Source organism: Silene latifolia, chromosome 7 (genome assembly GCF_048544455.1).
Source record: "Silene latifolia isolate original U9 population chromosome 7, ASM4854445v1, whole genome shotgun sequence".
Taxonomy (NCBI): domain Eukaryota; kingdom Viridiplantae; phylum Streptophyta; class Magnoliopsida; order Caryophyllales; family Caryophyllaceae; genus Silene; species Silene latifolia.
In genome coordinates this window covers 68,678,650-68,695,697 of record NC_133532.1, presented here as the reverse complement: position 1 = coordinate 68,695,697, position 17,048 = coordinate 68,678,650, and the positions used below count along the sequence as shown (strand labels likewise).

General features: G+C 38.6%; 1 protein-coding gene across 1 annotated transcript; it reads right to left on the bottom strand.

Moving 5' to 3' along the window:
- Positions 1 to 5,890: 5,890 nt before the first annotated feature.
- Positions 5,891 to 9,784, bottom strand: LOC141592292 (receptor protein kinase-like protein ZAR1). The gene is made up of 2 exons (XM_074412896.1): positions 8,365 to 9,784; positions 5,891 to 6,707 (listed from the first exon to the last, which is right to left on the bottom strand). Exons 1-2 carry the CDS (start codon positions 9,716 to 9,718, stop codon positions 6,076 to 6,078), a joined length of 1,986 nt encoding a protein of 661 aa, XP_074268997.1. The 5' UTR covers positions 9,719 to 9,784; the 3' UTR covers positions 5,891 to 6,075.
- Between the last annotated feature and the right edge of the window lie 7,264 nt (positions 9,785 to 17,048).

Sequence of the window (17,048 nt, the reverse complement as noted above, 5' to 3'; positions counted from 1 at the left end):
ATATATTTAGAGAAATTCATGTCATTAGAGATGACATTGAATGGAAGGAAATAGCAATTAATAAAGTTGGAATATATGGATATCGGGTATATCCACTTGCCAAGCTTGTATTGCATTTTAACTAGTGTTTTAATACATTAGAGATTATAGAATATGAAGTAGTAATAGTGTATTGACTGTTCATATGTGATAATCACATTTATCGTTTGAGTTTTATTAAACTCACCCGCTACCTTGTCGTATTCCAATGGGTTGTAGAGACAAATTGAACCCCATTAAAGTGAACTGGATTGACATGGTATTCGCCCCTAGTTACTTATATGAGGTGACGTCTCCAAGTGACTAGAGTGTGATGCGATTGATGGCAAGTTCAAGTGCCATAAAGTCATATGGGATGACTAGTCGATCACATAGGCAGACTGTATGGGACAATCTGTCGGGCAGTGACCGCTTATAGAGTTCTGGTAATTCATAAAGCCTGGTCGTGGCAAGAGCTACTATAGTATTCTTATGAGTCAATTCTTTTGACTAGAGACTATTCGCCCAAGTTGGCACAGCTTCTGATTAGCTTTGATTTATACTCTACGATTTCGTTGAGGTCAAACTGGGTATATTTTGGGTTATGATGGACTGTGGCTGAACGAAGGGAATAGGGCGATAGGAATTGTCCACCCTTTGTCAGGGTTGTTTGAAATCTCAAGGCCACTCGAGGAGTAGTTAACTGGAAATGCGTGGCCACGCTCGGAAGGTATCTTTGATAGATAATTCCGGTCAGACAGTTAATCTCCAGATCGAGAAAACCACTCAAGATATGATCAAATGTAAGTACGACCTGCAAGACACCTTGCATTGAGTGGGAGATTGTAATAGGACAAGAGAATTGGTGACGCACACTTGTCGAGGACAAGTGGGAGATTGTTGGGAAATGTGTCCTCAACAATAGTGTGATCACATGATTTAAATATCATTATTAAATCTCATATAAAGAATACATAAGGGATGATTTAATTATATAGTCAACTGATCAACATTAATCGGTAACGATTGGCTTGCTAGAGTTTGACGTTACTGTCGTGGGACGGTGGTGGTCAGTTGATCCCTTAAGGTCACACCTAAAGGATGATGCCCTTATCTATAAAGTTAATTAATTGTATGTCGATACAAGTTGATTAATTCCTTAAAAATGAACAATTTATTTTTAATAAGAGGAAATATGTATCTTATGTTAATGTGATTAAATAAGATCACATTTAGTGGATTAATATGTTAATTCACTAAATTATGTTGAGGTTTTATAAATGTTTCGAGGTAGAGGTAATTAGTTATTTACATTTACAAGAGGTTGTGAATTTAACTAACTAGCTATTATGGGACCCATTATATGTTGATATAATGATAAAATATTACTCAATAAGTTGAGTGAATATATGTTTATTAATTTGTGTCATAATTGTTGTATGATCAAATTAATATTTAATTATATAAGATAATTAAACATAAGACTTATAAGCATTTGTGGGACAAATATTATAAGACAAAAATGGACCATAATTAGTCCATATGCACCGATTTTTGGAGGTCATAGGACACTTGTCCTAAGTCTTCTATTTTGTCATAAAAGTTTATGACACAAGAAACACTTATAATGTTGCACCTACCAAAAATCACTCTACCAATAAAGCATTTGAAAAAGAGTTTTGGGAAGACAATTTTGCTCTTATTAAGAGCATAGGGCCGGACCACCTTATGGTGAGAGAGCCTTTTGTTCTTATTTTTATCTATCATACTCTCAACACATAAACATGCAACAAAACCTCTCTCTTGTTCATAGTTTTTCCTCTAAAAACTTGTGAAGTTTGATTCAATTTGTTCATAAAGATTACTAATATTATTAGTGTAATATATGAGTATTAGTAATCAATTTTAAGGTAAACTACTAAACAAATATCTAGCAAATATTATTTAGTGGGGATAAAGGATAATCTTGGGTGCAATCAAGAGGAGTGACTTCTATACTTGAGATCTTGGAGGATCATCCTATTACTCATCATAGCTCAAGAACAAGTGAAGGTAGGAGACCTTACTTGTGCCCATAAAACCGAAATCAACAATGTAAGGGACATTGTTTTCTTATAAATCTTTCATTTTGTTATGCATGCACTAGATCTAAAGAACATATAATTAACAAGTTAATTTGTTCACTATTAGAGGAGTCTAATAATAGGTATATGAACCTAACAGTGTCGATGTTGGTTATGTTTTGGTAAGGAAATGTAGTTTCGATGAAGACAACGTCACTAGACGAGAAAACCGTGTTAGTGGTTAGGTCATAGACTCGCCATCCCTTTTTTCCAAATGGATAACCCAAGAAGACATATTTAGTGCTACGGGGAGCAAACATATCTTTGGTCCGGTTGATATTTCGCGCGTAACAGAGACACCCAAAGACGCGTAAATGGGTCATAGGTGGTGGTTTTTGATATAGTACTTCGTATGGAGTTTTACCTTTAAGAATGGTGCTAGGGGTTCTATTAATGAGATAGACGACGGTGAGAAAGCATTCGCCACAAAAAGAAACAGGTAAGAAAGCTTGAAATAAAAGAGCATGCGCCACATTAAGGATGTGACGGTGTTTTCGTTCTACCCTCCCATTTTGTTGAGGGGTATCAACTTGAGAGGTTTGAAATTCAAAGCCATTTTCAAAGAAAAAATCGTGTAAATTTGTAAATTCGGTCGCGTTGTCGCTTCGTAAAATTTTAATTTTCTTATTAAACTGACGATCCACAATGGAGAAAAAATGCAAAAGGGTTTGACGAGTATCACTTTTCTTTTTCAATAAATAGACCCAAGTGGAGCGTGAAAAATCGTCGACGATAGTCAAGAAATATTTAGAACCGCAAGAAGCATCAATAGAATAAGGTCCCCACAAATCACAGTGGATTAAATCAAAAATATTGTCCGCAGTGTTCAAACTTGAAGAAAAAATTGAACGGGTTTGTTTTGCCTTTAAGCAAATATCACAGGTAGTGCTATTAAAATGAGTTTTAGCACAATTATTGAAAAAAGGAAGAAAACTTAAAACGGAAGAAGAGGGATGCCCCAACCTCCTATGCCAAATCTCATGGGAAACTGGTGTCCCTACGGTATTAAGGAGTGCGGGTTGTTGTCGAATGCCGGTCAGATAATAGAGTCCATCCACTTGGTCACCCGCTCCAATCGTCATCTTCGAGGAACGGTCCTAAATAAGACACATATCATGCGAAAATTGGATTGTAAGAGTATAATCAAGTAAAAGTTTAGAAACCGATATTAAATTATAATTCAATTTATCCGCAAAATACACATCTCGTAAAATAAGTTGAGAAGAAAGGAAAACATCACCTATGTGAGATGCTACTGTCGAGTCTCTATTAGGAAGACCGACTGACAGTGGCGGCATAGCCCGTAAATTCGAAAAAAAATCACGGCATCCTGACATGTGATGGGATGCCCCGGTGTCGATGATCCAAGTAAAATTAGAAGAGGAATTACCGTTTAGATGCTCAACCGAGGGACCATGTTTGCAGGCCTGCCATAGCTGGTGAATTTCATCGAGCTCGGTCGGAGTGAGATAATTGAAGTCAATTTTATCGAATTGTCCCGAGGAACAGGACGCGTTGTCACAAAAACTGCCAGCAGCTACATGGACCCGAGGACCCCCCCGATGACCCGAGAACCCCTGTGAGTCTGATGCACCAGAATTACCAGACCCGCCAGCGACCATATTATCCGAGGACCCCCTTGATTACCCGAGGACCACTGAGGATCCGAAGCACCAGAGTGACCCAAGTTTTTCTTAATTTGTTCCCACCTAGCATGCCCTTGCACATCGGGAATCACGGTTCGACTCATATCAGCCTCATTAATAAGAATGCGATCTCGAGGCCTATCCCCCCACCATTCGGGGAATTTGCCCGTATAACGATAACAAACTTTGTAAATATGACCATGACGCAAGCAAGCAGCACAATATGGTCTCGGTTGGTCCTCATTAGCAGGTTGGTTCGAGGTATTTTTAGGACGATTGTTCTGTCAAGAATTACTGGTCATTCGGGTGGCAAAAGCCATAGTGTCGGGTCGGTCGATAGATTTTGGGACAGAAAACGCACGCATACCCTCCTCTTGCAAAAGTCTATTATAGATAAAGTTAAGGTTGGGCAAGGGAGATATGGCAAGTAATTGAGACCTAGAACCGTCAAATTTATCATCAAGACCCATCAAAAATTCCCGTACCCTTTGACGCTCCCTACGCTCATCAAGAATGGAAAGCCAAGTACAAGAACATGGATTACATGGGCAAGGGGGTATAGGATCGGCATCGACAAGATCATCTCAAAGTTTGATTAATCGACCATAATACATCATAAGAGATTCATTCGGTGCTTGATGACAAGCCATTAAATCGGCTTGAAGACGATAAATTCGGGCATCATTATTTTGAAAAAAACGAGATCGAATATCAAGCCATACCTGTTTGGCCTCGGAACGATAAGAAATGGACTTACGTAAAGAGGGTTTGATGGAGTTAAATATCCATGCCGTGACTAAAGCATTGACAGGCCGCCACGACTCAAGAGCAGCCCCTGCTTCGGCCGGTTTAGCAACAGTCCCATCCACGTATCCGACTTTCCCTTTCGCTAACAACGCAAGATGAAAATTCCGGGACCATTCATCATAATTATTCCCATTGAATTGTGTTTGGGTGATGTTGGCTCCCGGATTTTCGACATGAACATATTGAAAATTCGAATTTTTCGAGGGATCGATGAGTGTTTGATTATCGTTTGTCATGGTGAAAGAAAACGAATGAGAGGCGGCAAAAGGGTTCGAAAAGAATAAAAAAACTAGTCTGATACCATGTTACGTTTGTAAGTAATATAGAATGATTTGAGAATATAATTGCTATTAATATTTCCGAAAAGAATGTTGTCCAAAGCTATAATTCTACCACTATTTATAATATACAATGGGCAAAGAATAAGGTAATAAAATATACACAACAGCTATATTTTCTAAACTAGGCAAATGAAGAAGATTGCCTTTGATTGTTGTTGTATGTTGAGAGCACTAGCCGTTGGCAGAAGATACGACAAATCCGGCATATTCGCGTAATACAAGCTAAGTAAACAAATTCAAAGCAAAGGTAATAAACAATTAATTTATTAATACAATTTTACTGGCTAACTAAACCAATATTAGTTGATTCAAATCTTTCTATTGGTCAAATCATATTTGTCAAAATAAAGAAACCCAATACGCGCAATCAAAACAATCTCTCTATACTTTTCCTATAGAGCAATAGAGAGCTAGGTCACCATTTAAAAGTGACACAAACAAGTGATCTGTGAGGAAGGGTCTGCATTATCCGGTCCAAACTCGAGCCGGAAAAACTCTGGTACAGTCTACGGTCCAACATATTTTAGGATTTTCAGTTCCTGGTCCATTCCTGGCCAAGCCGGTTTTTTCCGGTCCAAACCGAAATGACCATATCAATTCCGGGTCCATTCCTAGCCAAGCCAGTTTTTTTCGGTCTAGACCGAAATTTACATTTTATCTTTTATTATTATTATTATTTAATTTTCTTAGATTAGTTTATATAAAATTTTCTATAAATGTTTTGTTATTGTGGGTATAAAATTGATTTTTGCTATGCAAGAATAGAGAGTACAAAGTCTACAAACACATAACAAAAAAAGTGTTTTCCCTATTTTTTTAGTTGTGCATGCTCTGTAAGTGTACTTCACCTCTTTGGCTCTCCAAGTTTGGTCTCGTCAAGTCCTGAACACCCCTACCTAAGTGTACTTGATTAAACAGATAACATTAGTCGGCTCAAAAAATTTAACACAGTCGCTGATTCAGTCTACTACGCAGTAAGTTGCATTAGGATACAAAATTGAAAACACTCAACATTGACGGATCATATTCAAGATTGAGTCAAGAACATTCTTTCATAAATCAGGATCAAGTTACACATTCTACATCAGAAGTCAGCAAATTAAACCGAAAAACATTTATACATCATTTACGATTTCCTACTCACTGAAACTTGAGGCGATCAAGGTTTTCCGAGACAGTTTTCATCCTCGGCCTCAATTCTGGGTCTAACTCTGTGCAATTCAAAGCAATATGAAACGTGGCCAATACCTGCTTCTTAGCAGAAACCTCATGCAGCAGTGCTGGGTCTATGATCTCCGACAAGGGCCGTTCTTCCCGAAAAACCTTCCTCACTAGGCTCTCCAATCCCGCCCCGCCATTGTCTGGTCCTGCAACTGGGAGTTGTCCTGTTAACATCTCCATTAGCACAATGCCAAATGAGTACACGTCGCATTTCTGAGTGAGCTTGCCACCTGATTGGGCCTCAGGCGCTGAATAGGCACTATAGGATGGGCCCAATATTTTTGATCCCACTAATAGTGAATGGCTTAAGCTGGGCCTTCTTGAATGGGGATTGGCGGATTTGAAAGTTCCGCCCAGGAGTCGGGTGAGACCGAAACCAGAAATGTAAGAGTGCAGGTCATCATCGAGTAGGATTTTGGATGATTTGATGTTTCCATGAATGTATTTTTTAGGAGCTTGCTCATGGATGTGCATCAGACCCCTTGCAGCGCCCTGAGCAATTTTTAGTCTTGACGCCCACGATAATGGAGGTACATCATTGGATGGCCCACCTAAGTAACAAGCACAACTATTCACTATTACTAAACGATAAAATCCAGCAGCCTTTGTAGGATTAACATGGAGAAGAAGAAAGAAATATGAATTAATTTTGGAGGACGCTGGCATGTAAAAAAGAAAGGTATTGTGTTTTTATAATCCATTACAGATCTTTTAAAGACAACAAGCCTTAGGTTCAAAAGCCATAGTTACGTTAGCTTAGTTGGTAGGTCGTTGAGGGTAGTACACATGATGAAGGTTTAAAACTAATTTGCATCAATATCAGCTTAGTGGCTTCTTTGAATGGGACACACATAAAGATGTAAACTCATACAGCAAAGATACTAATAGAGAGTGTGTATATAATCTACTTCCCCTTTTCTACTTCAACGCAGAGCTGTGATGTGTAACTTGCAGACTTTTGGTTTTAACAAATTCACCCTACAAATTATGACCATCTTTCGTGACAGATTAATCTTTCAAATATGTACTCCAAACCCTACAAAACCCGATATCTTATAGGTGCCAATATTGATGCACATGTGCTTTGAAATCAAATGAGATGCATTTATCATAAGCCATACATTGTACAAGTTAATTCAAAGACTTAAAAACACACAGCACAGTGAGTTCAAATGCCATATGGCCGCAAACTGAGAAAAACAGAGTTTAGCATTTGCCAACATAAAATACCCCCAGTCTTACACCATACATGCTCTTTTAAACCAAGACTATAATTAATTACTATACCAATATACTTTCTATAGTTTGTAGCTCATGATGCCACATTCCACTAGATTTGACTACATCTATATGCTGTCAATTACTCTTTTCCCTTATTCCTCATAAACGGATGATCCTGGTTTAGTTAAGTTGGTAAAATAGTAGAAGACTCAACCAATTACACTTTCGATTTATATGATGGATCCGGGATCCCCCATCCTTCTATAGCATGAAAAGAGTTACGATTGGAAGTTTTTGAATACTCAATAATACCAAAGGAGAACCTTTTTAAAAAGTTTAAAAGTGGGAAATCGCAATCGCTTCCCTTGATTACAGAACTTCAAAACTATTAGCACTCCATGCATAACATCCTAATGCCTCTCAATTTGACTTCTCATCTACTCAAGTCAACAATACACTTGATGTTTCCACAAAACACAGAGGTGTCTAAGGCCCTGTGTAGCCCAAGTGCGAGAACCGGACTTCCAATTTTGGTCACCGAATTTACAAGCTTTATTGATAAAATTCTATACAAACCTTGAAGTATATTACACTTGGGCATTCACATATTTGGGGACTCATTATTTTGTAGTGCATAGGGCCTCTATTTGTTTTAGGACTCCCCTGACAGAACAGGCACATGGTCTCACCCCATAGAGCAAATGTTAGATACAAATATACAACAACAAAGTACTTGGTTTAAGGATAGTGACTTTGATTTCTCCAACTTGTAAGGTAGTTTAATTTGTAAACAATAAAGCACAAAAAAAAAGCCTATTTGAAGAAATTAATCATAACATAAAAGGCATAAGAAATGACCAATTTAACAAATCACGACAATTACTACGGAGTATTTGATTACCAATGTCAGCAGAAAATAAGCAATTTAAGAAATCCATCAAATAAGTTTAAGCATTGATAAGTAGGGTGTGGATAGAGAGATATTACCATGCAAAGAAGAGTACAAGCTTCCATTTCTGATAAAATCGGATACCAAGAGCTTCTCATCCCTAGCATAATAATAAGCTCTCAACCTCACAATATTCGGATGTTGAACCTTCCCAATAGCCTCCACCTCAGCCTCAAATTCCCTATACCGCCACATAGCTTCATCTGCCTCGCTCAACCGCCTCACAGCCACCAGCATGGGAGGCACCAAACTCGACGATCCCTTTCCGCCGCCTCCAGCCACCACTCTATACACAATCCCACTCCTACTTTTCCCCACCACATACGCGGATGCCCTCAACAAATCCTCTAATTCCAACCCAAACCCTTCCTCATCAATAACCACGAATTTACCCTTTTGCCCCTCCTCTTCCTCCTCAATCTTCAAATTCTCACCCACCACCACCCTCACGTGACTCACCACCTCACCTTCTTTTCCCATTTTACCCTTGCTAACCCCCAGATATTTCCTCCTTACCCTCACCCACAGAATTACCAAAATAACCCCACACACCACCACTACTGCAACAACCACAAAAACCCCAACAACCAACGGTACAGAACCCGGCTTCTTCCCAGTGTCCCCACCAACACCCGCATTAGGGTTTCTAGGGCTAATAGGGTTTTCAGGGTTTTGAAAATTAGGGTTCAGAGTTTCCACCAAACAAGGGTTACTCAACGGAAATCCACATAAACCCGGGTTTCCAGCAAATGCAGTGGGCCCCTGATTAAGCAAGGACCCCACTTGAGGTATCTTACCGGACAAGTTATTATGGCGGAGATCAAGGCTCACCATCACCGGAAAATCACCGTAACTCGCCGGAACAACGCCGGAAAACTCGTTGTACGACAAGTTAAGCGTCCCCTGTAGCCGAGTGAGCTGACTGAGTCCAGTCGGGAGCGAATCGTTGAGGAGATTATCCGACAAGTCAAGGAAAGTCAAGTCCTTAAGAGCGGAGATTTGAGACGGGAGTGGGCCGGAGAGGGAGTTGTGGGAGAGGTCAAGTGCGACGAGTGAGGTGGCATTGAAGAGGTGAGGTGGGATTGTTGAGGTGAAGTTGTTGGAGGAGAGAGAAAGATGAGTGAGCGAGTCGAGTGCACCGAGTTCAGAAGGAACGTAACCAGATAATGAGAGGTTGGAGAGAGAGAGGTAAGTGACACGGTTGCGAGTGCAGTGTACACCGTACCAGCGGCATGGTAGCAAGTCGGATATGGACCAGGTTGAGAGGGAATGAGTGGGGTCGTGAGTAATTGCTGATTTTAAGGCTAATAGGGCTAACCCATCAGAGTTCAAGGCTATTGTTAATGGAAGTAATAATAATGTAAGAAAGGGTAAAACAAAGGAGGGCGACATTGTTGTTGAAGTGAATGGAACCACGAGGTGTTGCCAAATGAGTTTTGGGAGTTTAGAGTTGGAGTTGAGAGACATTAAAGGAACACATTTTGTGTGTGGAGTTCGAGGTGCTTTAATCTTTACTCCCTCCATTCAACTCCACTTTACAACTATGCTTTTTGCGCGGGTATTAAGAAACGGATTAAAAAAACTATTAAAAGTACATAGAAAAAGGGAATGGTGGGGTTAAAGATATTAAAAAAATATAAAGGTGGGTTTTATGGTGGATTTGTGTGGGGTATGAATGACATTTTTTGTAAATATAGATTTTCAATAAGGATAGAAAGGTCTTTTACATGTCCAAATAAGGAAACCTGTAAAGTGGAGTTGAATGGACGGAAATAGAATACTTGTAAAGTGGAGTTGAATGGAGGGAGTATTAGTTAGAGCATCCCCAATTGTTAAAGAAAATGACTTGTTTGCAAATAAAAAAGTTTTCAAGCTAGTTGATTAACCATTGGAGAACTTTACATGTACTAGTATAAATTGAACTAGTAGCTCCATGGAGCTAGTAGCTCAAATGGGTCTACAAGAAAAAATCTACCAATTAAAACAACACTTAATATTTTTAATTTTTATTTTCTAGGAAAATAAGTAAATGTATTAATTAAAATGGTGTTGTGGAAGGTAGTGAACATATGGTCTATTTAAGCCACAATACTAAGCTAGTAGCTTACCATTGTAGTAGTTTGTAGCTTAGAAATATTCTAGCTTGAAAATTTGTTGTGGTAAAGGTAAGACTCTATTGGAGATGTTATTATGGGTTTTAATTTGGAAGGGTGTGTACTATGGTGTCAGGAGTGTCACTCTGCTGTGTTGCGTTGCGTGTGTATCTGTGTCCAAATTCAAATGTTGTTGCTCATTTGGACGTACAGGGCCCTGCATTCATTATCCCTCCTTTCATCTTTACGGTTTACACTTTAAATTTTGAATTTATCATTTTTATTTCAGAAATTTACTACTCCCTCTATACCATAGTGGTAAAAAAATGGGAGTTTTAATAAAAGAGTGAAGAAAATATGTGGGGTATGTAATTGTGAGTTTAATTGTGAGTTGGTTGGTGGGGTATGTAGTGACATTTTATGTAAATATTAAATGGGTATAAGGATAATTTGGTAATGTGGTGGGCCAAATAGGAATGTTACCATTGGTGTGGTACGACCGTATTAGGTAAGTGTTACCATTGGTCTGGTACAGAGCGAGTATAATACTTTAATTTTGTCACATTTTTTATGAAACCCTTCTGTTTTAAAATTTGTCCATGATGAGCTTAAAATTTTATTTTTTTTGCTCATAGTACCTCTTAACATAACCGTCGTATAAGGGACGTCAAATTTTAATGACGTGATAATAATTAGTAATTAAAAATTAACACTCCTGTATTTTATACATTTTCTCCCACATATCTCTAAGTAATACTTAATAAGAAGCACCATGTTCAACCATTATAATTCACCAACTAAAAAATTAAGCAGTTCAAATATTTGACAAGAGTTTTTGTATAAAATAAATCTTCGTTGATTTGGCTATGTCAATTCAGCCGAAGAAACTCGGTAAATGTACAACATGACTATGTTTGCTAAAAAAATGATTTGAAGAATAAAGTTAACGATGATGACATGAAGGCAAATATGAAAACTTCTATCCAAAATCTTACGAGTATATTTTAACATTAAAGTAATATTGATTATTTATATGTTAATGTTGAGTAAGAGTAAATCGAGATGACACATAGAATGATAACAAAATGACCCCCTTATCAAGCTATTACATTGTTCAAATCAGAAGTTAGTGGATAAACTCAAGGGTACTGGTGAGCTAAAGTCGTATGCTCCCAAAAATAATATTTATAACATTTAAGACCTTAGACTAAATAATAATATATGGTAATAAGGATCGATCCGCATAGGAGGCTATGTATTTATTGTGTAAAAAATTAAGAGGGGGGGGGGAGTGTTTTATATTAATTTAACTAGTGAATAATGAACAACTAATAAAGATGATTGAGTTTAGATAATTAAAGGTCCCGAGTCAAGGTTTATCCACTAACTAATCATCGACCACTAATCCTAATATATCCCTGAGCATCCCGTTGTAAAACAAGAGTTTCAAATGTTCCTTAGATAATATTACTCGGTTCGAAACGCGAGACTAAGCAACCTAATCAAATGAACAATCTCATCCAAGCGTCTAGATTTAATTCACTAATGGCATGAACGAATAGAACAATCAATGGGAATAAAGACCTTTAACACAAGTGATTATCGGTTCGAGTTACATATTTATTCCCCCTTTTACCCGACTACGATGAATTGCATACAAATAATTGGATTAAAGGTTGCAACTTTATCTAAAGAATTGGACAATCACGAAACTTATAGAACTGCAATAGATTGAAGGATGGAATAATTAATTGGCCAAATCAATTAAACATACAACAATCATATAATAAGAACGGAGAATAAATAATACTCAAGTATAAAGTAAAGGAATCAGATGCTCTCACAATTAAATAACAAGTAGTTTCAAAGTACCTTGAATCGAGAAGGAGGATTAGTTCCTCATAATTTGCATAAGAAGAATAATATTTGGGTTCTTGTGCTTCTTCCTCAAATTACAACTTATTTGATAATGAATAATGATTAATCAATCCGAGTCCATGAATAATTATCAGTAATAGAAGCCGTTAGATACTCGGTATCCGTGGAATCCCCAACAAATAGTCGATGATTATCGGACTACAACATATTTCGGAAATCGCAGCGTTTGATCGATAGTTTGTATAACTATGTGTCGGAAAGCTCAAAAAACGTTTTCGAAAATGAAAAACACGTTAATACATTTCAAAAATATCTAGAGTGTTATATAGACGACGACGGGGTCGCAATGACATTAATTAGAGTCAAAATCAACACCGGACCAAAAACGACTCAAAATTCAAATCCCGACTCAAACATGAGTAAAATCCGAGTCAGACACAACAAAGCCACCCCAAATATCACCCATATGTTATTTTACATGGTACAAACACAATAACCACAAAACATAACTAACAAAACCTAGAATAGAACAAACCACAAATTACAAACTTGCGAAAGGGACAAGACAGCCTCTTGTGTCGCCAATGTACTAGCGCCACAATGGGTGGCCTGTATGGCCACTGATACGTGCATATTCTATACACTTTATTAGCGTTTTTGGCACGTATTTCTATGTGTAATTATTAGCTTTAAGCTATTATTTCTCCCGAAACGGTTTACTTTGTATTTCCTATGTCATTATTGTAGGAATGACCGGAAGTAAGCTAAATCGAGCCTTTATCTGTTCCCGGGGGCATTTTATGGAAACTATGAAGTTAGAAGCTCGGAACTAGATCGTCTTGGGATGCGTGCATGAAGTTGGAAGCTGCCACAGCACATTTGGTCTATCGACCAGAGAATCCAGTCGATTGACCATGGAGCTCACAGAGGAAGCAGCGTTGCCAGCACTGTACTGCACGGTCGATCGACCGTGTCAGCTGGTCGATCGACCAGAGTTCGAAGTTGTGATTTCTTTTACGCGTTAGTCTTTTGGAAGCCCGCTTGTAATTTATCTATTAGGCAGAACTATTATTAGGGGAACGCAGAAAATATTTTAGGTTATGCTTATCATTCACCAACTGAAGTTTAGACCTAGTTTTGAAAACACGAAGCGGAAGCTACGAATTACAATCAATTGTTTTGTTCATCGAATTCTTTAGTAAGCTTTAATTCAATTTCAATCTTCTCTTATTCTTGTCTATTTATTTCTAATTACTACCAATTTATGCTTAAGCAATTTAGTTTTAGTCCTTTAGTTTTAATTCTAGTTCAATCATGTCAATTTTATTCTATATCTTTAATTTTGCAATTGTCATATTCTTAATCATGCGTAGCTAAATTCTTATGCTAGGAATTAGGGAATCCATGGCATCATGAGTTGATTTTATTAAGTCTAGGTTGAACCCGTACCGGTCTTATTTACTTTTGTAAGATTTTATCCCTTGCTAGATTGAGAGATTAGCGGAGTTAGATTTCTTACAAGTAATTGGAAAGACTAGTGGAGCGAAAGCAAACTAGTTTCATTCTAGGGTGAAAGAAGACCGAGAGGCTTAGTTCGAATAGGGACTTAGAGGAACAATTTGACACCCTGAGACGGTATTGGACAGACCTTGATTTTACTTGACCGACTTTTAAGCCATGGTGAACCGAAGTTCCTAGCTGCTTTTTATATTCTATTTTAAATTTCATTCAGATTTCAGTAATTAGTTTAGAATCAACCAACCAACCCCCCCCCCCCCCCTAATTGTTACTACAATAGATTAAAAATAGCAAATAGAATTGATCTTGTCTCTCTGTGGTTCGACCCTTACTATCACTAGCTATAGTTTTAGTTTGGTTTACAAATTTAATTTTGATACAAAACGACGGTATCAAATTTTGGCGTCGTTGCCGGGGAGACGGTGTAATTCTGTTTGCTTTATTTTTAGTTTATTTTTCTTGTCTCAAGGAACTTTGGTTCCTTGAGGCCGTTGCTTACCTTTTCCTTCTAGTTTTGCTTGTGCACAGTTAGAAGAAGATTTCGAGAGGAAGACTTGAGTACTCCCGATTTTGCTACAATCATGCCAACAATATATGATCATTCTCAGCCAAAGGTACAAGATATTCCTCAGGGATTTAGCCTTCCTGTTCCTACACAGGGGACTTTTGACATCCGCCCCTCTCACATCTCTTTAGTGGAGCGGAACCTTGTTTGGGATTACCGATGAAGATCCTGGGAAGCATATGGAGATCTTCACGGATTATTGCTGTTCCATATCTGTACCGGCTGGAGTGACCCAAGATGAAGTAAAGGAGACATTATTTTTATACTCCTTGAAAGATTCTGCGCGTGAGTGGTACCGCTACCTTGATAAGGTAGCAGTTGGAGTTACAAACTGGACATCTCTAGCTTTGGCTTTCTACAAAAGATATTATCCGCCTGTGAAAACCAATGCTTTGAGAAGTCAAATCACAAATTTCCAGCAAGTACCCGAAGAGGAATTACATGAAGCATGGGCCCGTTTCAAGAAACTAGTTCGATCTGTTCCTCACCACGGTTTTCAGCAGTGGTACCTTTGCAACCAATTTTATAATGCCTTGAACGATGACTACAGAGTCATCCTTGATGCGGCTACAAATGGTAGGTTCCAAAACAATGTGGAGTCTAATAAAGGTTGGAACACTATTGAGGAGATGGCAGTTCATAGAGCTGAATATGGGAGTTCGCGTGGAAATTCGCGAAAGCCAAGTGATGAAATGAGTGCCGTTGCGACACTCATAGCTTCTATTAATGCCCGACTCGAAAAGCTCGAGACTTCTAAGGCTTCCGAGAAGAAAATTGAAATTCCTGTTCATAACTCAGATGAGACCGCGGAATTGAGAGAAATAATCCGAGCTCTTTTGGTTCAAGTCACGAAAATAGAAGAAGCTGGGATTGAATCTGCAAGGAATTTCGAGAAGTAGTTGGAGATTTTAGAGGCTAACCAAATCGCTAATTCTTCAAGCAATCGTGAGGTTCCTATCGAGACACTTAATGCAATTCACCTCCGCAGTGGTCTCTCATATGACGGTCCTGATAAGCCAAGAAAAGACTCGGAAAATGATGAAAAGTCAGAATTAAATTCTGGTGCGAAAACGAACTCTACTGCTAGTGCCAGTGGTCGATCAACCAACAACATTAGTCGATCGACCAAAATTCCTGACGAAAAAGTTTCTGACCAGAAACTATTCGAACCCAGTGCACTTGGTCGATCGACCGAGCCCCATGGTCGATCGTCTGGGTCGCCAGTGCTGAATGAAAATCCGTCAATTGAATTGCAAAGTACCTCGGCTAGTGACTATTTGACGGAGATTTTAAACATTCGGAAGACAAAAATTGTCGACCCTACGACAAGTGTGCAGTCCCGTATCCGGAGCGTTTAAAGAATACAAAGTTGGAGCATAAGTTCGGTAAGTTTTTGGAGATCGTCAAGAATCTAGAGGTAACAATTCCTTTCACTGACTTAATTACCCAGGTACCTTCTTACACTAAGTTTATGAAGGATATTTTGACTCGTAAGAAAAATTTTAATGATGTTGGTACTATTGTTTTCACGGAGGAGTGTAATGTTCTTTCACGAAGCAACGTACCACCTAAATTAAAAGACCCGGGTAGTTTTTCAATTCCATGTACTATAGGTATCCATGAATTTGGGAAAGCTCTTTGTGATCTAGGGGCCAGTGTCAGTGTTATTCCATACTCTTTGTGAAAAGTGGAATATAGGTAACCTTAAGGTGACCAATATGACCCTTCAGATGGCAGATAGATCGATTCAGAGACCCTTAGGAATTTTAGAAGATGTACCCGTTCGAGTGGGTAAGTTCTTTATTCCTGTCGATTTCGTCGTTTTAGACATTGCTGAGGATAGTCAGATACCTATTATCTTAGGTAGACCATTTTTACATACGGCTGGGGCCGTGATAGATGTCAAACGCGGAGTCTTGACCTTGGAGGTAGGGGATGACACGATTGAGTTCAGTCTTGCTCGCACCGCGATCGAACTCGCGATGATGATACGTGTTATTCCGTTGATATTGTTGACAGGGCTGTTAATTGTAACTGGATGGAATCCTTAGCCAAGGATCCTTTAGCTGATTTAACCCGTTTAGATGAGTGTGCAGTTAATATAGTGGAGAATGCTGATGAGCTGGATGTTTTGGAAGTATTAATAGAAGACCACGAGCTCACAGAGGAAGAAGATGAGATGATCATAAGCCTGGCCAACGAGAATTTGGTAAACACTTGCTATACCATTGAAGCTGATTCTGACTATGCTGTTGAGGTAAAGGTGCCAGAGCGTAAGCCACACCCTCCAAATCTTAAGTATGTCTTTTTAGATGATACGGAGCAATACCCAGCTATTGTTAGTGCTAAGCTTGATGATAACCAGCTTTCTGCTTTGATGTGTGTACTTAAGAAAAACAGGAAAGCTTTAGGTTACTCTTTGGATGATATTAAGGGCATCAGCCCTGATATTTGTATGCACAGAATTGAGCTGGAGGAGGGTCACAAGCCTTACAGACAGGGTCAGCGAAAGCTGAATCCGAAGATGCAGGAGGTTGTCATGGCTGAGGTGATGAAATTACTCGATGCAGGTATTATTTATACAGTTGGAAACTCCAACTGGGTTAGCCCAGTCCAGGTAGTCCCGAAGAAAGGAGGGACCACTGTGGTACAAAATGAGAAAAATGAA